Raw genomic sequence first — 22,933 nt, 5'->3', positions numbered from 1 at the left:
TGGATGGAATCTTCTTCCAATAAAAGATGGTTTTGTCTGCATTGAACACCTATTTTTAAATGTAGCCACTGGCCAGGCGTGGTGGTTCATGCCTATAATCCCAGCTCTTTGGGAAGCCAAGGTGAGTGGATCACCTGAGGTCAGGAGTTCAAGACCAGCCTGGCCAATGTGGTAAAACCCTGTCTCTACTAAAGATACAAAAATTAGTCGGGTGTTGTGGCAGATGCCTGTAATCCCAGATACTGGGGAGGCTGAGGCAGGAGAATTGCTTGAACCTGGGAGGTGGAGGTTGCAGTGAGCCAACATCATGCCACCGCACTCCAGCCTGGGGGATACAACAAGACTTTGTCTCAAAATAAATAAATTAATAAATAATAAAAATAAAAAATAAATGTAGCCACCTTCATTGATGATTTTAGCTGGATATTCTGGATAATTAGCTGCAGCTTCTCCATCAGCACTTGCTGCTTCACCTTGCACTTTTATGTTGTGGAGATGGCTTCTAGCCTCATACTTCATGAACCAGACTCTGCTGGTTTAAAACTTTTTTTTCTGCAGCTTCTTCACCCCTCTCAGACTTTGTAGAATTGAAGACAGTTAGGGCCTTTCTTTGAATTAGGCTTTGGTTTAAGGGAAGTTGTGGCTGGTTTGATCTTCTATCCAAAATACTCGAACTTCCTCTATATCAGCAATAAGGCTCTTTTGCTTTCTTATCATTCGTGTGTTCACTGGAGTAGCACTTCTAATTTTCTTCAAAAGCTTTTCCTTTGCACTCCCAGCTTGGCTGTTTGGCAAAAGAGGCCCAGCTTTAAGCCGATCTGGTTTTGACATGACTTTCTCACTAAGCTTAATCATTTCTAGCTTTAGATTTTTGTTTTTTGTTTTTTTTTTTGAGACAGAGTTTTACTCTTGTTGCCCAGGCTGGAGTGCAATCGCACAGTCTCGGCTCAGTGCAACCTCCATCTCCCGGGTTCAAACAATTCTTCTGCCTCAGCCTCCTGAGTAGCTGGGATTACAGGTATGCACCACCACGCCTGGCTAATTTTTGCATTTTTAGTAGAGACAGGGTTTCGCCATGTTGGCCAGGCTGATCTCGAACTCCTGACCTCAGGTGATCCCCCACCGCCTTGGCTTCCCAAAGTGCTGGGATTAGAGGCGTGAGCCACCACAACCAGCCTCTAGTTTTAGATTTTTAAAGTGAGAGACATGCAACTCCTTTCACTTGAACACCTAGAGGCCAGTGTAGGATTATTAATTGGCCTAATTTCAATATTATTATGTCTCAGGCAATCAGGAGGCCGGAGGAGGGGGAGAGAGATGGGGCAATGGCTGGTCAGTGGAGCAGTCAGAACACATACATTTATCAATTAAGTTTCAGGACTTATAGGGGCACAGTTTATGGCACCTTCAAAACAATTATGACAGTAACATTAAAGATCACTGATCACAGATCACTGTAACAGATGTAATAGTAAAGAAAAAGTTTTAACTATCGTGAGAATTATCAAAATACGACACACAGACACCAAATGCGTACACACTATTGGAAAACTGGGGTTGACAGACTTGCTTGATGCAAGGTTGCCACGAATCTTCAATTTGTAAAAATTAAATATCTGCAAAACGCAAAGGTATGACTACATGTAAAGCAGTTTCACAACTGTTCATCCTCACCCCGTGAAAAACTGATTTACCAATTAGAGTATAGTGATCCTGTAAAGTTTCATTTACCGTAAGCCTTATAGATTCTAGTCACAACACAGCACTATTTTCTGGAGTAATTTAAGTCCGTTCCTTTCCCTACTCCCCACTATCTTCATCGAGGTTATATAGTGCATTTGTAGTCCAGTTAGGCTTTTTTTTTCACTTTTTTAAAATTTTGCTCTAAGTTCTGGGATACATGTGCAGAACGTGCAGGTTTGTTACATATGTATACATATGCCATGGTGGTTTGCTGCACCTGTCAACCCATCATCTAGGTTTTAAGCCCCTCATGCATTAGGTATTTGTCCTAATGCTCTCCCTCCCCTAGCCCCCCACCCCACAACAGGCCCTGGTGTGTGATGTTCCCCTCCCTGTGTCCATGTTCCCTGTGTCCATGTGTTCTCATTGTTCAACTCCCACTTATAAGTAAGAACATGCGGTGTTTGGTGTTCTGTTCCTGTGTTAGTTTGATGAGAGTCCAGTTAGTTTTATTTGTCACAGTCTGCATTCCATCCTAGTATTCTCCCAATTTTCTGGTTTATTTTTTAAAATTTGCATACATGAAAGTCCATTCTTTGTAACATAAAATTCTATGGGTTTTTCAGTGCCTAGAGCCATATATCCATCACCTTAGTGCCATATAAAACAGTTCAATCACGCTAAACATTCCCCTATATATTACCTTTGCAGTCAACTACCCACTCCTTGCCTGTCTCTAGTAACCATAAAGCTATATTTAATCCTTCTAGTTTTGCCTTTTCTAAAAAGTCACTTGAAAAGAATCATACAATATAGGCCTGACATCTTTCATTTAGGTAAACGTATTTAAGGTTCATCCCTGTCATTGCACAAATTAATTGCTCAATCATTTGTATCACTGAATACTATTCCACTATCTATCCCACAATTTACAATTACTATAACTTGGTTTATTCATTCCCCAGTTGAGGGATATCCTATTTTCTTCAAGTTTTTTTTTTTTTTTGGTGATTATAAATAAAGCTGTTATAAACATTCACATATGGATTTTTTTTCTGGGAACATAAATTTTCCATTTACTTGGATAAATACTTAGGAATGCTATTGCTGAGTTATATGGTAAATCTATGTTTCATTTTATAAGAATCTGCCAAGCTAGTTTTCAAACTGGCTGTACCATTTTGCATTTCAACCAGCAATGAATGAAAGTCTCTATTGCTACACGTCCTCTTCAGTATTTGATATTGCCAGATTTTAAAAATTTAGCCATACAAATAGATACGAAATTGTCTTTTGGGCCAGCACGGTGGCTCACGCCTGTAATCCCAGCACTTTGGGAGGCTGAGGCGGGTGGATCACCTAAGGTCAGGAGTTTGAGACCAGCCTGGCCAAAATGGTGAAACCCCGTCTCTACTAAGAATACAAAAATTAGCTGGGTGTGGTGGCGGGCACCTGTAATCCCAGCTACTCAGAGAGGCTGAGGCAGGAGAATTGCTTGAACCTGGAGGCAGAGGTTGCAGTGAGCCGATATGGCACCAGTGCACTCCAGCCTGGGCGACAAGAGTGAAACTCTGTCTCAAAAAAAAGAAAAGAAACTGTCTTTTAATATTTAGCATTACAGGTAAACAGTCGTATGTATTTACTCTGTAAATAAACTATTTTTCATTTTTGTTGTCTATGAAAATGCAGATTTCTTTACACTAGAAAATTTGCAATTTCATCTGAGTATTTACATGTGCCCCCCAACCCTCACCCCAACACTATCTTTCTGATATAAAAAACTCAAATATTTCTTAAGGTCTAAAAATTTTGTGCTTATATGTTGCAAGTTTTACTTTTCCTCCACTCATCTGCTTATGGGATTCCACTACAAGGAATTTGGATCACCTGTATTTCTCTTTTTTATGTTTGTGTATTTTTCTGATGGTTTGCACTCTTTGATTTTTCTTTATGCTTTATGAAATTTATCAAGGAAGTCCCTAAGTCATTATATATATTTTTTGCAATCAATGTTTTACTGAATTTGTTGAGTTTAGTTTGAGGAGTTCTGGGATGTGTGTGGTTTTTTATTTCTAATAGTTCTTTTTATATATCAGCTTTCACTTAATTCATGAAGGCAATATACTGGATACACTAAATAGAATATTTAAAGCACTAATATCATCTTATTTATTGGAGGCCATTGGTCCTGAATGCCAAGTGGGCTACCCTCTTCTTTTTGAGTTGCCCATTTTTTCCATATTATTTGGTAATTTTGTCTATTCAAATTCATGAACAAAGGTTAGTTTTATTAAGATTAGTGTCTAATATGGATTTTCTTATTGTATTTCCAGAGTTCTGCTGGATTTCTTCTTGCATAGCTCCCTCTGATCATGTCTTCCTAGGAAATGTGAGTGAATGGGTCTAAGCTAATTAATATATTTTGTTTCAGGATATAGATAGGTATGTTGAGACATTCTAAGACAAGGTGGTTGGCTTAGGTGCACTGTAAGACCAAAGCTGTAAATTCACTTATTGTGTTGTCTATAGCAAGTAAAGGATCCAGAGAACACATGTTTTGTCCATCTGTAGTTCTAGAAACTATTACATTTGATTCTCACAAGAAATTCCTAACTGATTCAGTCTCTGGAAACTATTGTATTTGCTTCTCACAAACAATTCCTAACTGTTTCAGTCTCAGCCTTTGGTGGTAAAGTCTAAAAACTGGACTTGATTTGTTAGGTATTTTCCAGGCAATTAAGAGTAGGGATAGAGGCCATGCATGGTGGCTCAGGCCTGTAATCCCAGCGCTTTGGGAGGCTGAGGCTAGTGGATCACAAGGTTAGGAGTTTGAGACAAGCCTGGCCAATATGGTGAAACCCCGTCTCTACTACAAATACAAAAATTATATGGGCTGGTGGCGGGTGCCTGTAGTCCCAGCTATTCAGGAGGCTGAGGCAGGAGAATTGCTTGAACCCGGGAGCTGGAGGTTGCAGTGAGCCAAGATCGTACCACTGCACTCCAGCCTGGGAGACAGAGCGAGACTCTGTCTCAAAAAAAAAAAAAAAAAGGAGTGATAGAGACCAAGAGTGTTGTGTTAGTTTTTTGGGCTGCCATAACTAATGACCACAAACGGCATGACTTAAAATAGCAGAAATGTACTCTGCCACAGTTATGGAAGACAGAAGTCCCAAATTAAGATATCAATAGGGTTGATTTCTTCTGGAGCCTCTGAGGAAGAATTTGTTCCATTCTGTTCCATGCCTCTCTCCTAACTCCTGGTGGCTGCCAGCAATCCTTGGCACATCTTGGCTTGTCGATGCATCATTCCAATTCTACCTCCATCTTCACGTGATGTTTTCCCTTGTGTCTATGTCCCTGTGTTTAATTTTTCCTCTCCTATAAGGACACTCATCATATACAATTTAATCCAGTATCACCTCAGCTTAACTTGAATACATCTATACACACCCTATTTCCAAATAAGACCACTTTCACAGATTATGCATGAACATGACTTCTAGGAAGACACTATTAAACCCAGTAAAAATCTGTATTTTAGTATATATATATTTGTTTGTTTGTTTTGTTTTGTTTTTTGAGATAGTCTCACTCTGCGGCCCAGGCTGGAGTTCTGTGGTGTGATCTCAGCTAACTACAACCTCTGTCTCCTGGGTTCAAGCGATTCTTCTGCCTCAGCCTCCCAAATAGCTGGGACTATAGGCATGTGCCACCACACCCTGATAATTTTTTGTATTTTTAGTAGAGACATGGTTTCACCATGTTGCTCAGGCAGGTCTCGAACTCCTGAGCTCAGGCAATCTGCCAGCCTTGGCCTCCCAAAATGCTAGGATTACAGGCGTGAGCCACCGCACCCAGCCTAAACCCAGTACAAATGTTAGGTGATGGATTTCACACTCGATTTTAGCCAAAAGGCCAAGAAGGAATAGGGACTGGTTTCAATGCTGTGCTAGGAGGAGCCCCAATTTAACAAGTCCTTCTCTTCCTTTATGGCAGTTAAATCAAATAAAGCCTGGTGAATGCCTATGGCAGAGGACCTCATAGTTCACAAACTGAATTCTAACCTGCCCTCCTGCCAACTGCTCCAGGCTTCCCTTGCTTCGCTTCTCTGCTATTCTGAGATGGGAAAAAGGGACTCATGGGGATCTCCCTCTGCTTTGGTTAAATCCTTCACGTGGGTCCTGTAAACTTATTTCTGGATTTTATACATGATTTGCTTAATACGGTCAAAAAAATCCTTCAAGTTTTTATTCCATCATTGGAACTTTTCTCTATTTTTCTGTGTTTACAGATAGTTTTTCCTTATTTTTGAATTTCTTTGATCATGTCAACACAACATTTTATCTATCAGGCAAAGGAATTACGCTGTTTAGTTTGCTATCTTCATAGACATTGAAGCCAGTCCCTTACTCATCTTTTACAAGGTTCTAGTGCTTTGCACAGGGCAAGCATTCAATGAGTATTTTAAAAAGAATTTGTAATTCTAGACATTAAATATTATCCATCAGCAAAGGGAAATTTTGGAGAGCAGAAAACTTTTCATGGACTTCTGCAATTATGTGGTACTCCAAATTGATAGATTAAGACAGATGGAGAAGAAACTACACAGAAGTAATGAATGTATACTGAATGCTATTATAGGACAAGAACTACAAAAGGGCCACTTCGAAAGTGATTTACTTCCCATAACAATACTGTGAGACCAGAGTTTCTCTCATTTTATAAATAAGGAAATGGGATTTCAGTTGAGTAACTTTTTCAGGATTACATAGCTATTAGGTTGGTACAAAAGTATCTGTGGTTTTTGTCATTAAAAGTAATGGCAAAAACTGCAATTACCTTTGTACCAGCCTAATCAACACTTTTGTGGAATTTACAGGCTTATTAGATGTTTTGTAGAACCCATGGCCAATTTTATAATTCAGAAATTCCCTCCACTTAACTATTCTATAACACCCAGGACAAAATCAAGTTAGACCCCCTCAGTAACAACAGAGCCCTGAGCACGTACGTGGAATGAGGAACCTGAGAATTTCCAAGCTGCCCTTCTTAGGCCATCTCTTGTCCATTAGTTAGTTTATCATTCCCACCCAGATTCTTCTTTAAACAAACATTTGGTGAATTATTGGTATGTGTCAGGCACTGTTTTGTGCTGGCTCTGAAAACCTTAGGAAAACTCATGTATCAGATTACGAAGGGGTCATTCTGTTTTTCAGGAAGGAAGAGATAGCTTTGCTGATAAGTTCAATGGTAATGAACAGTTTCCCAGGACAATTGGCACACTTCCACAAGGCTAAGAAAGAAAAGTGGTATGATGATGAAAACAGAATGTGATGAAGGGGTGAAAAGAAGAATACCTTGTCCACATGAGTTCGAAGCTGATGAGCATCAATTAATTGAGGAAGTTTGTTGGCAATTTCCATCCAAGGCCTGTAATGATCTGGAAGTTCTTTCTGCATTTAAAATAGAAACATGTAAATATTTTAGACCTCTCTGGAAAGGGGCTTCCGAGAGTAGCTATTTTCACATTTCAGTCTTCAGGGGAATTCAAGTCAATGCAGTTGAACGAACATTGAGAATGCACCATATGCTAGGTAGGCCCTGTGCTCACCTCAGATACACAGATGACTAAGGAGCATATTGCCTAGTACGGGAGAAAAACACATTAGTCAGATACATGCCAACGCAGTACAATATGTTTAATTACTGATATCTGTGTGAGCCAAATAACTTGCAAAGAAGAGGAAGTAGTTAATTCTGTCAGCTGTTGTGAGGAATTAAAGGGAAATATTCATAAAATATGACAGTTGATCCCAATTTTAGTGACTTTTTTGGGTATAAATGTGAAGAAGGGAAGGTAGTAAAGGTAGAGGGGACAGCAGATAAACAGATGTAGGTGCTTCCTGGGACAAAGATGTCTCAGTGTTGCTAAAATATAAAACTCAAGAGAAAGTGATAGAGGCAGGAGGCAGACAGATGCCGAGGCAGATAGGGAAGGGTCCCTGTGAAACCCCACCTTCAAGCCTAAAACAGTCTAAAGGCTGAAAGACCAGACTCCTAGTCCCAGATGAAACCCGTGACCCAGAGGGAGAACTTCCCCTATTGGCCCACCCTTTCCCAATTGACTCTTTCTGAATAATGCTTTTTAACCAATCAAATGTTGCCTTTTCTGATACTACCTATGGTTTGCTTGGGCACACCCACATGCATACTAGGAAAACTGGTGGAACCACCAGAATTCATGCCTTATGCTGGGGAGGAGCCTAGCCTTTTCAGCTTGTGTGTGAAAGTCCTGGTACTCCATTGTGAGGTGGGAGACTGCTGGTGAAACCCCTCTCTTTGCAGAGAGCTCCCCTTTCGCTTAATAAATTCCATCATCCTCACCCTTCATTATGTCCACCTGTTTAATTCTTCCTGGTCATGAGACAAGATCCTGGATTTTGCTGAGCTAAGGAGCAGAAAATCCTGCATCAAAAGGATGATGAAAGATGAGCCTAGAAAGTTACATGAAATGTGCTGTGTGTAGAATATATGAATTTTCCCTTTCTGTAAGTTGGTGACATGGTTTGATTTGAATTTTAGGAAGATAAATTTGTAGGACTTTAAGATATAAAGTCAGATAAGGAAGCCTTTAAAATACTGTTCAAGGACTAAACTTAGGTAATGACAGTGAATTTAGAAAGGAGAAGCCATATATTCAAGACATACTTGGAAGATGAAATTAAAATGATGTGATTATTAAATTTGGGGCGGGGGGCTTAAGGCAAGAAAATCACTAGCCCAATAGCTCCATTTATGGCCCACTCTAGGCCTGTGGTTTAGCCAAGTAAGACATAGTCTGAATTTCAGTGACCCCCAACTCTCACCCAAGGGACAGTAAACTACATTAATTTTTGTGAATTTTCATTGGCTGGGTACCCAGCCTGTCTCATTTGTTTACATACTATCTATGGTTGCTTTTACATTACAGCAGTAGAGTTGGTAGTTGCAACATAAACCATATGGTAGGCAAGCTTAAAGCACTTAGTATTTGGCCCTTCAGAAAAAGTTCACCAATCTCTGATTTATCCCCCTGACCTGAGGCTCCTTTCTCAGTGTATAACCTGCACAACTGAATTTTTGGGCTACGAAGAAGAGGAAGTGAGGATGATTTCCATGTTTATGAATTAGGTGAGCAAATGAATGGATGGAAACATGAATTGAGACAGAAATGCAGGTGAAAGTCGAAGAGTGGGGATAAAGGTGGTAAATTCATTTTTAAATATATTGACATTAAATTACCTGTGGAATCAAAAGATATGACTGTGCTGAGAAGTTGGATACATAGTTTAAAGTTCAGGAGAAAAGTCATATTAGAAACATGCAATTGGGGCTGGGCACGATGGCTCACGCCTGTAATTTCAGCACTTGGGGAGGCCGAGGAGGGCGGATCACCTAAGGTCAGGAGTTTGTGACCAGCTTGACCAACATGGTGAAATCCTGTCTCTACTAAAAATAAAAAATTAGGCAGGCGTGGTGGCACATGCCTGTAATCCCAGCCACTCGGGAGGCTGATGTAGGAGAATCGCTTGAACCTGGAAGGTGAAAGTTGCGGTAAGCCAAGATTGTACCACTGCACTCCAGACTGCAGTAACAGAGTAAGACTCCATTTCAAAAAAAAAAAGAAGTATACAATTTGAAAGCATAACTACAGTAAAAACCCTATATTGTGGTTAAAACCACAAGAGTATATAAAGCCATGTGAGGGAATACGAAAAGTGAAAGGAGAAGAAAGCCTAGATTACTACAATGGAGAATATTCACAAGGCAGATAGAGGAAGTGATTCCAGCAACACGGATCAAAAACATATTGACAGACGCTCAATGAGCTTGAATAGAATGACCCTACAGAAGTCAAGACAGTAGGGCCGGTGCGGTGGCTCACACCTGTAATCCCAACTCTTTGGGAGGCTGAAGCGGGCAGATCACGAGGTCAGGAGATCGAGACCATCCTGGCTAACACGGTGAAACCCCGTCTCTACTAAAAATACAAAAAAATTAGCTGGGCGTGTTGGTGGGCGCCTGTAGTCCCAGCTACTCTGGAGGCTGAGGCAGGAGAATGGCATGAATCCGGGAGGTGGAGCTTGCGGTGAGCCGAGATCACACCACTGCACTCCAGCCTGAGCAACAGAGCGAGACTCTATCTCAAAAATAAATAAATATATAAATAAATAAATAAATAAACAAGTCAAGACAGTAGAGGATTTCACAGAAGTAGAGAATCATCAGAAGGTCAATCGCATCATTACAAAGTTAAAGTAAGATTGACCTCTTTAAAAAACAAAACGATATTAGGAGGTCACAAATATATATTAGTTTATGTACATACATTTAATAGAAATTTAGGTCAGGGTCATAGAAGCAGGGTTCAAACGTTAGTGTGTTGAGGAAGTAGAAAACAGAGAAAATGTAGATTACTTTTGAAGGAGAGCCATAAGGCAGTAGGGAATTTGCATTTGAGAGTGATCTTTTAAGAATGAGAAGCTTGAGCAGTTTATAGTTGGCTATTGCAAGAGGGAGAGATTGAAGACAAAGGAGAGAGGAGAGCAACAGAATGCAGAAGGAGCAAAGGACTGGAAGGAGCGAAGGAGGAGAGAGAAAGCCAGAATGGAATGTCTGTCCTTGCAGCAGTAGGAGAAGATCTGGAGTTTAAAGGAGTTCACTCTTTATGGACTCACTTTCTCAGCAGATGGGAGTGAAGATCAAGTTGTGTGAGTTGAGATAGGGGTGGGTGTGAAATTAATTACAGAGGAGAAAAGACCAGGGACCTCAACCTAAACATACAAATGACATGGAAGGTCCACGAGAACCCAGGGAAGTCTGAAAACTGTAAATTTGGAGTAGTATAGACCTATACATTACCCATAATTCACTTGGAAGTCTTCAGTCCCTGAGGATCTGAGACAAACCTGGGTTCAAGCTCCTAATTAATTCATAACTTGGGTACATCCAACATCCTATTCACAATCTCTGATTGATTGATTGATTGATTGAGACACAGTTTCACTCTATTGCTCAGGCTAAAGTGCAGTGGTGCGATCTCGGCTCACTGCAAACTCTGCCTCCTGGGTTCAAGCTCCTAATTAATTCCTAACTTGGGTATATCCTATTCACAATCTCTGACTTATTTATTTATTTTATTTATTTATTTAGAGGCACAGTTTCACTCTGTTGCTCAGGCTGGAGTGCAGTGGCGTGATCTTGGCTCCACCTCCTGGGTTCAAGAGATTCTCCTGTCTCAGCATCCTGAGTAGCTGGGATTACAGGCATGTGTCACCACGCCTGGCTAATTTTTTGTATTTTTAGTAGAGATGGGGTTTTGCCATGTTGGCCAGCCTTGTCTCAAACTCCAGACCTAAGGTGATCCACCTGCCTCAGCCTCTCAAAGTGTTGGGATTACAGGTGTGACCCACTGTGCCCAGCCAAAGTTTATAGAAGCTTGAGGAAAGAGTGTTGACATAAAATTGCTGGGTTAGACACACAATGAGTTAGTGACCTATAGGGAGTACAGTCATAAGCATTGGAGTTATATTTTCTACTCAACAGAAATATTTTGCTGCTTTTCTGTATAAAAATCTACAAATTAACGGCAGGGCACAGTGGCTCATGCCTGTAATCCCAGCACTTTGGGAGGCCGAGGTAGGCGGATCATGAGGTCAGGAGATCAAGACCATCCTGGCTAACACGGTGAAACCCCATCTCTCCTAAAAAAAATTGAAAAAATTAGCAGAGCGTGGTGGCAGGCACCTGTAGTTCCAGCTACTCGGGAGGCTGAGACAGGAGAATGGCCTGAACCTGGGAGGCGGAGCTTGCAGTGAGCCAGTTGCGCCACTGCACTCCAGCCTGGGCGACAGAGCGAGACTCTGCCTCAAAAAAAAAAAAAAATCTACAAATTAACATGGAACTTCAGATTGAAGTAGCACAACAGTGTTAATCAATACTAAGTAGCACAGAAAACAAAGGGAAAACCTCTAGATGTTTAAATCACCATAAAGTGAGATGGTTGAGACAATGCTCCAGAATGATATTGAAAAGACACACAGCCATCCTTTTGCTTCTGGATCATTTCTTTGGATAATTTTCTTAACAAATTTATAATTTAAAGAAAAACAGATTTGTAAAACTGTATTTTATATGAACACTAAACTCTGTTAGATTAATGCTTGATTAGGTTAAGTATAAATTTTGGCTAAAAAAGTAGCATAGGAAAATTAAAAATAAGAGCATGCACAAAAATAAACCAGGTGCCGGGCCCAGTGGGTCACACCTGTAATCCCAGCACTTTGGGAGGCTGAGATGGGCGGATCACTTGAGGTCAGGAGTTCAAGACGAGCCTGGCCAACATGGTGAAACCCTGTCTCTACTAAAAATTCAAAAATTAGCCAGGCGTGGTGACACGCGCCTATAATCTCAGCTACTAAAAATACAAAAATTAGTTTGATGTGGTGGCAGATGTCTGTAATCCCAGCTACTTAGGAGGTTGAGGCAGGAGAATCGCTTGAACCCAGGAGGCGGAGGTTGCAGTGAGCTGAGATCACGCCAGTGCACTCCAGCCTAGGCAACAGAGCAAAACTCCGTCTCAAAAAATAAAATAAAGGCCAGGCGCTGTGGCTCACGCCTGTAATCCCAACTCTTTGGGAGGCCGAAGCGGGCAGATCACAAGGTCAGGAGATCGAGACCATCCTGGCTAACACGGTGAAACCCCATCTCTAGTAAAAATACAAAAAATTAGCCAGGCATGGTGGCGGGCGCCTGTAATCCCAGCTACTGGAGAGGCTGAGGCAGGAGAATGGTGTGAACCCGGGAGGCGGAGGTTGCAGTGAGCCGAGATCACGCCACTGCACTCCAGCCTGGGCGACAGAGTGAGACTCCATCTCAAATAAATAAATAAATAAATAAATAAATAAATAAAAATAAACAAGGTAAATATGAACAGGAAACTTGGGTGACAATATTAACATCAAAAAATTAGAACCTAAACTATCAGAAAGATTAGAATTCGAAGCAGATAATTTTAAATGCAATAAAAGGTTTAAGTTTTGATGGAAAGAAGCTGTTCTGACATTGTATCAAAGTAAAGTGAAGGAGAAAGAGCTATTACATGCCCTTCTAGAGACAGGTGAGCATCACAGGGGCCCTGTAGGAAGAGTTTTAAAGAGCAGACTATCAAGATTTTATTTTCATTTTACGTTTTTTAGAGACATGATCTCACTCTGTCACCCATACTGGAGTATAGTGGTACAAATATAGCTTATTGCAGCCTCAAACTCCCTGGGTCAAGCAATCCTCACACCTCAGCCTCCCAAGTAGCTGGGAACATAGGCACGTAGGATCATGCATAGCTAATTCTTTTTTATTTTTGTAGAGATGGGGTCACGCTATGTTGCCCAGGCTGGTCTCAAACTCCTGGCCTCATGTGATCCTCCTGCCTCAGCCTCCCGAAGTGCTGGGATTATAGGTGTGAACTACCACCACTAGCCTGATTTTCATTTTTAAGCATCGCTTGACTGCTATGCATAGAATGTGTTACAGCTGAATAGGAATGGAAATAAGGAAACAAGGGGAGGAGACGATAGTCCTGGGGCTACACGAAGGTAGATTGAAGTGGGGTAGAAATTGAGAAAATTGGTCACCTCGGAAATATATTTCAGTGATAGTGCTGAATTCATTTATTGTCAAATGGATCATTTGCAAATGGTGAAGACTGTTATGAGGATTATTTATTTATTTTATTTATTGATCTATTTTTTTCTTTTTTTTTTTTTTTTTTTGAGATGGAGTCTCACTCTGTCATCCAGGCTAGAGTGCACTTGTGTGATCTCGGTTCACTGCAACCTCCACCACCTGGGTTCAAGCAATTCTCCTGACTCAGCCTCCTCAATAGCTGGGACTACAGGTATGCATCACCATGCCCGGCTGATTTTTGTCTTTTTAGTAGAGACAGAGTGTCACCATGTTGGCCAGGCTGGTCTCGAACTACTGACATCGTGATCCACCTGCCTCAGCCTCCCAAAGTGCTGAGGTTACAGGCATGAGCCACCACGTCCATCCAAGACTACTGTGAGGCTTAGATTTAAAAAGTGTAGTTAAAGTTAACACAGGGCCTACTACAAAGTGAACACTTTCTATATTTATTACTATTACTATATTTTATAAACAAACTTCAACAGGGAATAAGAAAAAATCAATTCTTAATGAAACATAAGAGGCTGCTATGAATAAATTTTGCTAATACACTTGAAAATTTCAGTTGAGTTCGCATTTGGGAATGCAAAAATTCGTATTTTTATTTAGAAATAAAAAACTTAACTAGAACAATAAGCATAAAGGGAATAGAAAATGTAATTCAAAACTTACAGACTAAAATGTCTCCAGTCTGAAGAGCTATGCTGTATCAACAGATAGATGATCTGTTTCAGAACACAGAAAAGCATGAGAAGGCGTCTAATTGGCTGAGTGTGGTGGCTCATGCCTGTAATCCCAGCACTTTGGGAGGCCAAGCCGGGTGGATCACTTGAGGTCAGGAGTTGGAGATCAGCCTGGCCAACATGGGGAAATCCTGTCTTTACTAAAAAGGATACAAAAATTAGCCAGGCATAGTGGTGCGTGCCTGTAATCCCAGCTACTCAGGAGGCTGAGTCAAGAGAATCTCTTGAACCAGGAGGTGGAGATTGCAGTGAGCTGAGATTGCACCACTGCATTCCAGCCTGAGCAACAGAGCAAGACTCTGTCTCAAAAAAAAAAAGAAAAAAAGGCATCTAATGCATCTTATGAAGAAAACGTAACCTAAAGATTAATCTTTGAAATAATAACACTAACCAAAGCCACTATCCACTGTTGCTATTTATGAATACAAAAAGACAATTCCGAAGATGTCATAAAATTGAGTTCAACAATATATTTAAAGATCAGGTGAGTCTGAGCATTGCTATGGTTATGTTTTAATGTTAGAACATTATTATTATACATTAAACAGTAAAATCTAAAAATAAAGAAAAAGTTTGGGGACAGTATTTTGACAAGCTACTACAGTAGAGTAATGCCAAAATAGCAACAAAGTTTTGCTGAAATTACTTCTAAAGAGGGTGGGACCTGACATTGGGAGATTTCTTTTCTTCTTTTTTATTTCTTTGTTTTCTTCCTTGAGGGACGGGTAGATTTGAGTCTAAGCTTAAGCACTATGGATCATGGCTACCGTCAGAGTATTCAACTTTCTCTGTCGCCTCCCCGCACCTGACATGAGAGCTCAGTCATTCCTCTTAAAAATCACCAGGCAACCTGTAATCCCAGCATTTTCGGATGCCAAGGCGGGTGGATCACCTGAGGTCAGAAGTTCGAGACCAGCCTGGCCAACATAGTGAAACCCCATCTCTACTAAAAATACAAAAAATAAGCCGGGTGTGGTGGCCCGCACCTGTAGTCCCAGCTACTTGGGAGGATGAGGCAGGAGAATCACTTGAACCTGGGTGGCAGAGGTTGCAGTGAGCCAAGATTGCGCCACTGCACTCCAGCCTAGGCAACAAGAGTGAAACTCTGTCTCAAAAAAAAAAAAAATCAGGCAAATATTAAAGAAATATTTGTTAATTGGTTAATATTGATTAATATTTGTTAATGAGTCCATCTAGCATGCCAGAATATTTTTTCCTGGCCTTATATTTTCTGCTATGTGCTAACTTATGTCTCCTCCAAATTCCTATGCTGAAGCCCTAGCCCTAGTACCTAAAAATATAACTGTGTTTGGAGATAGGACCTTGAAGGAGGTACATTGAAATGAGGCCTTTAGGGTGGGTCCAATTTAATCTGATTGGTGTCCATAAAGAAGAGGAAATTTGGACACAAAGAGACAGGGGGAGACTGGGCACAGTAGCTTACGCCTGTAATCCTAGCACTTTGAGAGGCCGAGGTGGGCGGATCACTTGAGGCTAGGAGTTCAAAACCAACTGACCAACATAGCGAAACCCTATCTCTACTAAAAATACAAAAAATTAGCTGGGCTTTGTGGCGCGCACCTGTAATCCCAGCTATTCAGGAGACTGAAGCAGGAGAATTGCTTGATCCCGGGAGGCAGAGGTTGCAGTGAGCCGAGATTGCACCACTGCGCTCCAGCCTGGGTGACAGAGTGCAACTCTGTCTCAAAAAAAAAAAAAAAAAAAGAAGAGAGAGACATGGGGAATTTGTGCATAGCGGAGAAAAGACCATGTGAAGACACAATAATAATAAGGCCATCTACAAGCCAAGGAGCGAGACGTCAGAAGAAACCAATTCCACGACACCTTGATCTTGGACTTCTTGCCTCAAGAACTGTGAGAAAATCAACTTCTGTGATTTAAGCCCTCCTGTTTGCGGTATTTTAAGCCCAACTGTTTGTGGCTGCTGTTACAGCAGCTGTGGCAAACCACTATACTATTAAATATGACTTCACAATCTTGAAGCTAAGTAAGGATCAGCACCCTGTCTGGGGCACCAGCAAAGGCACAGAGGCCTCCTTATGGGATTTGTGAGTTGAATAGGGAGTCATCATCTCAGAGAAACATTAAACTCAGAGCATCTGCCCAAACCAAAAGCCAAGGTGCATAGAATCACTGAGGACTTAAATGCCAGGAGATGAGGACTAGAAAATAATGTCTAGGAGTGGAGAGTTTTTACACTGGTCTTTTTATCACGTCTGTATCTTAAGCAACTTCCTAAATGCCGTTAGGCATAGAAACCAGTGAATAAATTTTCACTAAATGGAAACAATAAAATGGCCAGAAAAATTTTGAAAGAATAGAAAATGCAGAAAGGGTTATTAAGTTGAAACTAGAGAGAACAAATGGTATTCGGTTAGATGGCAATCGATCTCAAAACTAGCTAGTGATTACAAATTATTTTTAAGGATAAGACAGGGAATTTTTGTCCAAATGGTGTGATTTAAATTTAAACATCTCGGGTAGAAGAGAAAAATTTTGTTATTGTTTTTGTTTTGAGACAGAGGGCCGAGGCGGGTGGATCACTTGAAGTCAGGGGTTCGAGACCAGCCTGGCCAACATGGTGAAACCCCGTCTACTAAAAATACAAAAATTAGCTGGGTGTGGTTGGTGGTGGGCTCCTGTAATCCCAGCTACTCGGGAGGCTGAGGCAGGAGAATCGTTTGAACCCAGGAGGCGGAGGTTGCAGGGAGCCGAGATGGCATCACTGCACTCTAGCCTGGGCGACAAAGCGAGACTGTTTCGAAAAAACCATAATAAAACAATCAGTAAAAATAAATGTGAAGTAAAAATTTAAACACTAGACTTTCAATTTATGGGACTCATTAACTGGAGATGATATAAAAGTGAAAGATTTCTATCAGTCATAGAGCCTAAAAAAGCAGTTGACTAACATTTATAATAATCATATTTCAAGTACTGAGGTCAATTATGCTAGAGATTCTGAATGAGCTATTCTAGGTGGAGCTTCGGCATCAGTATTTTTAAAAACTCCCCAAGTACTTTTGCTATATAGCCAGGAACAACAACTCTAAACCACCTTGCATGTAACATTCTTTGAGGAAAACTCTTCAAATATCAGATGCATCATGTCATTTACAGGATGTGTTAAATCTGAACTCCAGGCCGGGCCCAGTGGCTCACGCCTGTAATCCCAGCACTTCGTGAGGCTGAGGTGGGCAGATCACGAGGTCAGGAATTCAAGACCAGCCTGACCAACATGGTGAAACCCCATCTCTACTAAAAATACAAAAATTAGGCCAGGCACAGTGGTTCATGGCTATAATCCTTGAACTATGGGAGGCCAAGGAGGGTGGATCACCTGAGGTTGGGAGTTTGAGACCAGCCTGACCAACATGGAGAAACCCCATCTGTACTAAAACTACAAAATTAGCCAGGCATGGTGGCTCATGCCTGTAATCCCAGCTACACAGGAGGCTGAGGCAGGACAATCGCTTGAACCCGGGAGGCGGAGGTTGCAGTGAGCTGAGATTTCACCATTGCACTCCAACTTGGGGTACAAGACGCCATCTCAAAAAAAAAAAAAAAAAAAAAAAATCTGAACTCCAGAGCCTCACATCTGGGCTCTCTCAGTTCTCTTCACTCTTGTCTCCTGCTGATGTGAAGCTAATTTCCTCGTATTCTCCATGTCTAAAGAGAAATTAGCCCTGCTTCCAAAAACACACATCCATGCCCCCTCTACACACGTAGGGCACATGAAACATTTATTTTTATGAGTTGGTGAGGCACACATTTTCCACAATAAATGTTGGAGCTTGGAAAGGTTTGAACTTTGACAGAAACAACGGGATAGAATATTTGAAACCAAGTCAGACTCCTTCCCCAAAACCAGAATTTTTTTTAGTCACTGTCTTGACCATGTTTTCTTCAGACACGTTCAAGCAACTATCTATAGTGAGAAACCAAAAGAGATACCGAAGGAACTTCTAAAAGAGTTTCATCTAAAAGAGATACTGAAGGAACTTCTCTGAGGCCACTGGACATGAAGGTACAGCCTCCCGACTCTGACGCTTGCCTTTCAACTAAACGAAAGTAAGATCTGGTGTCCCCTTGAGCAGGGCAGCCGATTGTGATTCTCCATCTACTCTTACAACACTCTGCCTGGTGATTTTAGTGGCTGGGTCCCTCCTCATCTGTGAAGCAACTTGGGGCAGATTTTGATGAAAATGTCCTTCTGCTACCTCTTCCCAGAAAGGGAGCAGTTGAAAATGGTCACACCAATGAAAGAAAATTAAAACTGAAACAAGGAAGTACATTTTGAGAACTATGGGGAAAATGATCATAACACAGTAAAACCAGTTTCCCACGGGACTTTTTTCTGCATAAGCTCAGGAATGGAAATTCCATTAACGAAGCCATAGCATATCAGTCAGGGAGTGTCACAAGAACCTGATGCTGTAACTGTTTCTCATCTGTTTCCATAGTTATGAAAGAGGAAAGAACAAAGTGGGGAATTCTACAACTGTGGATCTACGTCATGTTTAGCTCATTTGTAATACTGTTTTTCCTCAGCTCAGCCTACACATTTAATCCCAATAAGAGCAATTTGGTCTTTTCTTCCTTTGGAACTAGGCAGGATATTCCTGAATTGGGTTAGATGTATAGAGTGGAGTTTTTAACAAGCACTGGCTCAAGGTCAGAAGACTGGCTTCTGGTCCTTACACTGGATTTATGAAAATGCTTTCATATTCATTCTCCATAGCAATCTAGTGGAGGTGGCACCCGATCTCCATCCAGTAAATGTGAAAATTGAGGGTCGGGATGTTTGTGATTCAGTCAAAGTCACAAGAGCTACTAAGTGCAACTTAGGGTGACCAACTCATCTGAATTGTCCCAGCACTTTCCTGGTTTAGCACTGAGAGTCTTGCATGTCAGGCGTCCATCCAGTACCTAACAAATAGGGACACTTCGTCAACCTAGTGGCAGTGTCAGAGGAAACAGTCCGGTCCATTCCCATTTCTCACAGTGTCACTGCACTTCAGCCTGGGCGACAGAAAGAGATTCCGTCTCAGAAAAAAAAAAAAAAAATCCTGGGGTCCGATGTTGCAGTCATTGCAGTAATTTAGGAGAGGGTCCACCCCCACCCTCCAGCCTAATTTGCCATTTAACTATGATTAAAGAATAGTGTGGAATTCAATGGGCTTTTACTGAATACCTACCCTGAGACTTATCTACTTCTGAGTGTTATCGGAGTGATATAAATGAAGATAAGAACTCTGCTGCTTCCATGAGTAGAGAGCTGTCTGCTCTGCCCTGCCCTGCCCTGCCCTGTTCTGTTCTGTTCTGTTGAGACGAGTTTCACTCTTGTTGCCCAGGCTGGAGTGCAGTAGCACTGTGAGAAATGGGAAAGTTCTTCAAAGATTATAAAAAGTCACAATTTCTTACTATAAGATTGCTAGACACTATTAGTGGCTGTCCAAATCAGCTGTCGTAGCTTGCTCCGGCATGCCTGGACAGAACTAGAAAAGCCCCAGCCCATAGTGCATGCCGTTCCTTATTTGGAGATGCTTCCTTAACTATCCCTGGGCAACTTGATTTCTTTCTTTGTTCTGTTCCCTTACCCAATTAAAAAAGTTTTAAACTAATAGCCAATTGGGTAAAGTGTAAAATGTGAGGTCCTATTCCAGCCAATGGAAGCTGGACACAGCAGTAGGGTAGATGCGTCAGATTATAAATAACTCTGTCTCCTTTGTTTGGTGTGCTCTCAAGGCTGGACAGCTATTGAGTAGCACCCTTTCTGCAGAAAGTAAAGCTCCCTTTGCTGAAGGATTATTTGTTCCCATGTTCATTCTTTTTCTGTGACACCAAAAACTTCATTCCCAACAGCATGATCTCCGCTCATTGCAACCTCCACTTCCTGGGTTCAAGGATTCTCCTGCCTCAGCCTCCCCAATAGCTGGAACTACAGGCATGTGCCACCACGCCTGGCCAATTTTTGTATTTTTAGTAGAGACGGGGTTTCACCATGTTGATCAACCTGGTCTCGAACTCCTGAACCTCAAGTGATCCGCCTGCCTTGGCCTCCCAAAGTGCTGGGATTATAGGCGTGAGCCACTGCACCTGGGCTGGACGCCAAGATTTTTAACTGAGTGGCCTTGGCCCTCATTTAGGATGTAATAACAATAATAATAATAATAGTAACTAAAAGTCAAGAGTTATAAGCAGAACTAGTTCTGCTTTTGCCACTCATGATTTTGAGCAAGTCATTTCTTCCGGATTTCAGCTAGCTCAAATGCAGAAAGAGGGGGTTAACGCCTGATGGTCTGTAAAAGCTTTGATAGTTTTAATGTTCTAGGCCTTGGACCACACCAGATGAGAAAAACAGTGTTTATAAGGGCTAAATGATGAAAAAGATTTGCATTACAATTTGAGCCCTAAGTAGAATTAAGAAAGAGGTATTGTTTGTTAGCAAGGTTTCCTTCCCCTTCTCAGAAATTGCCGCAAAGATTTAATCCTTCCTACCAGCCCTGAAAGCACCCAAGTTTCCTCATGTTCTCTTTTTTTCTACCATTAGCAAGTCAAGATAAACTAATTTACATCAAAATGTCGTGGTAGTGATCCAGGACAGTTTATACATAAGCGCTCCTGGAGGGATCTGCATTACAAACATGTAGTCATGCAAAGGAGAAGATCTTTAATAGAGAAATTCCAGGTATTCTGCTGAAGGGGCTTGAGTCTTGCTGTGACCTTAGCTCATGTACTTGGAAGTGCCATGTTCCAGGTGCTGAGGCTCTATATTTGCTCTTATAATTTATCTCTATTTAAGTTCATTCTTTTTCTTGATAACTACAGGTTTGCTTATAATTTCTCTGGCCTGACAATCTAGTCAAAAGAAACTGAAACAAAAAATATTCCATTTGACCTGTTCTCTGTGGTATCTGTCACTTCTCTTTTGATGGTAATGATAATCTATGCTCTTTATAGCATCTTTCTCAGGTAAACAACTTGATATTTATATTGCATGTCTCTTAAAAATCACATACATTTTTAAAAAACAAACCAACCAACATCTCAAGAAACATATTCTGACCTATCCTTACCAAGGCTCTATCCTTACCAGAGAATCTGGGAGAAGAAAGCCATACTCTTCAGATATGTGATAGCTTTCCAAAGACAACAGCACTGCTGTCTTCACATTCGGTCTGTGGGGCTCCATTATTTTGTTTGAAGTATCTGCGTGGAAAGTGTCACTGAAGAATCAACTGTTCCTAATATATTAAACACCCAGGTTCCATCCTTCAGTTCCAGTTAGTTGCGCAGTGTCTCAGGCACAGGAGAGAACTTTTCCCTGAGGTTGAATTCCAGATCATCATGGACTTTCTCTGAAGCAGGGCTGAGTAAATTATTTAAAAAATGCCGATTAAACAAACAGACAAACCAAACAAACTCAAAGAAATTCCCTCATTTTCTCTTACACACCAATGTGAGAAAAGCAGTTTTTCTTTTCTTTCTTTTTTTTTTTTTTTTTTTTTGGAGACGGAGTCTCGCTCTGTCGCCCAGGCTGGAGTGCAGTGGCGCGATCTCGGCTCACTGCAAGCTCCGCCTCCCGGGTTCCCGCCATTCTCCTGCCTCAGCCTCTCCGAGTAGCTGGGACTACAGGCGCCCGCCACCACGCCCGGCTAATTTTTTGTATTTTTGGTAGAGACGGGGTTTCACCGTGGTCTCGATCTCCTGACCTCGTGATCCGCCCGCCTCGGCCTCCCAAAGTGCTGGGATTACAAGCGTGAGCCACCGCGCCCGGCCGAGAAAAGCAGTTTTAAACCCCAGAGACAAATTTGTTCCACTTTGGAAAAGGAGAAATGAAATAGACCTGTGGTTGTGGTTTATCAAACCTGTACCCTAACAGGAACCTGCTCCATCGTGAATTTGACAAATGGGTCAGAGTTACTCCAAATGGAGTAAACTATCAAAATTAGAAGTTACATGCAGACAATTATTTCAGTGATCTGTGGTGAGCAGGGAGGGGAAGAAGGGCCTGCCAGAAGCTCAGAGGGTGTTGTGTGTAGTTTGAGCAACATAGTCTAGGATTATGATTGATTTATTTTAAGAAACAACACAATAACTTTTTGAAATATTCTATCACGTTAAAGAAGGATATATATTTTTTAGGTTTAGCAAATGAGATAATAAATACTAACAAACTTGGTAATAGCATTGTTTGAAATGTTTGTTCTTCCGTGCCGTAAAGAAATAGCACTTGAGGCCGGGCGCAGTGGCTCACGCCTGTAATCCCAGCACTTTGGGAGGCCAAGGCAGGCGGATCACCTGAGGTCAGGAGTTCGAGACCAGCCTCAACATGGAGAAACCCCATCTCTACTAAAAATACAAAATTAGCCGAGCATAGTGGTGCATGCCTGTAATCCCAGCTACTCGGGAGGCTGAGGCAGGAGAATTGGTTGAACCTGGGAGGTGGAGGTTGCAGTGAGCCGAGATCACGCTATTGCACTCCAGCCTGGGCAACAAAAGTGAAACTCCATCTCAAAAAAAAAAAAAAAAGAAATAGCACTTGAACATAAATTTAATTTATTTAGTAAGGCCATTTTTACTTCCTGCAGAAAAGGTACACTTGCCAGCAGTTTTGCCACTGGAGTACACCGAACAAAGGAGACAGGGTCATTTATAACCTGACACACCCACCCTACTGCTGTGTCCAGTTTCTGTTGGCTGGAATGGGACCTTATATTCTGTATTTGCCGTGATTGGCTAGCAACTTAGAACTTTTT

General features: G+C 41.4%; 1 protein-coding gene across 1 annotated transcript in view; it reads right to left on the bottom strand.

The window, feature by feature from the left end:
- IDO2 (indoleamine 2,3-dioxygenase 2) overlaps positions 1 to 21,545 on the bottom strand; it is a 67,386-nt gene extending 45,841 nt beyond the window's left edge. The window contains exons 1-2 of the mRNA XM_032143856.2: positions 21,268 to 21,545; positions 7,041 to 7,136 (exon numbers count right to left, since the gene is read on the bottom strand). Of these exons, the coding sequence (XP_031999747.1) occupies positions 7,041 to 7,136; positions 21,268 to 21,366 (195 nt within the window). The 5' untranslated portion in view covers positions 21,367 to 21,545. The remainder of the gene's footprint in view (positions 1 to 7,040; positions 7,137 to 21,267) is intronic.
- Between the last annotated feature and the right edge of the window lie 1,388 nt (positions 21,546 to 22,933).

The sequence above is a fragment of the Hylobates moloch genome, unplaced genomic scaffold, assembly GCF_009828535.3.
Source record: "Hylobates moloch isolate HMO894 unplaced genomic scaffold, HMol_V3 SCAFFOLD_22, whole genome shotgun sequence".
NCBI lineage: Eukaryota > Metazoa > Chordata > Mammalia > Primates > Hylobatidae > Hylobates > Hylobates moloch.
This window is presented reverse-complemented; position numbering and strand designations above follow the sequence as displayed.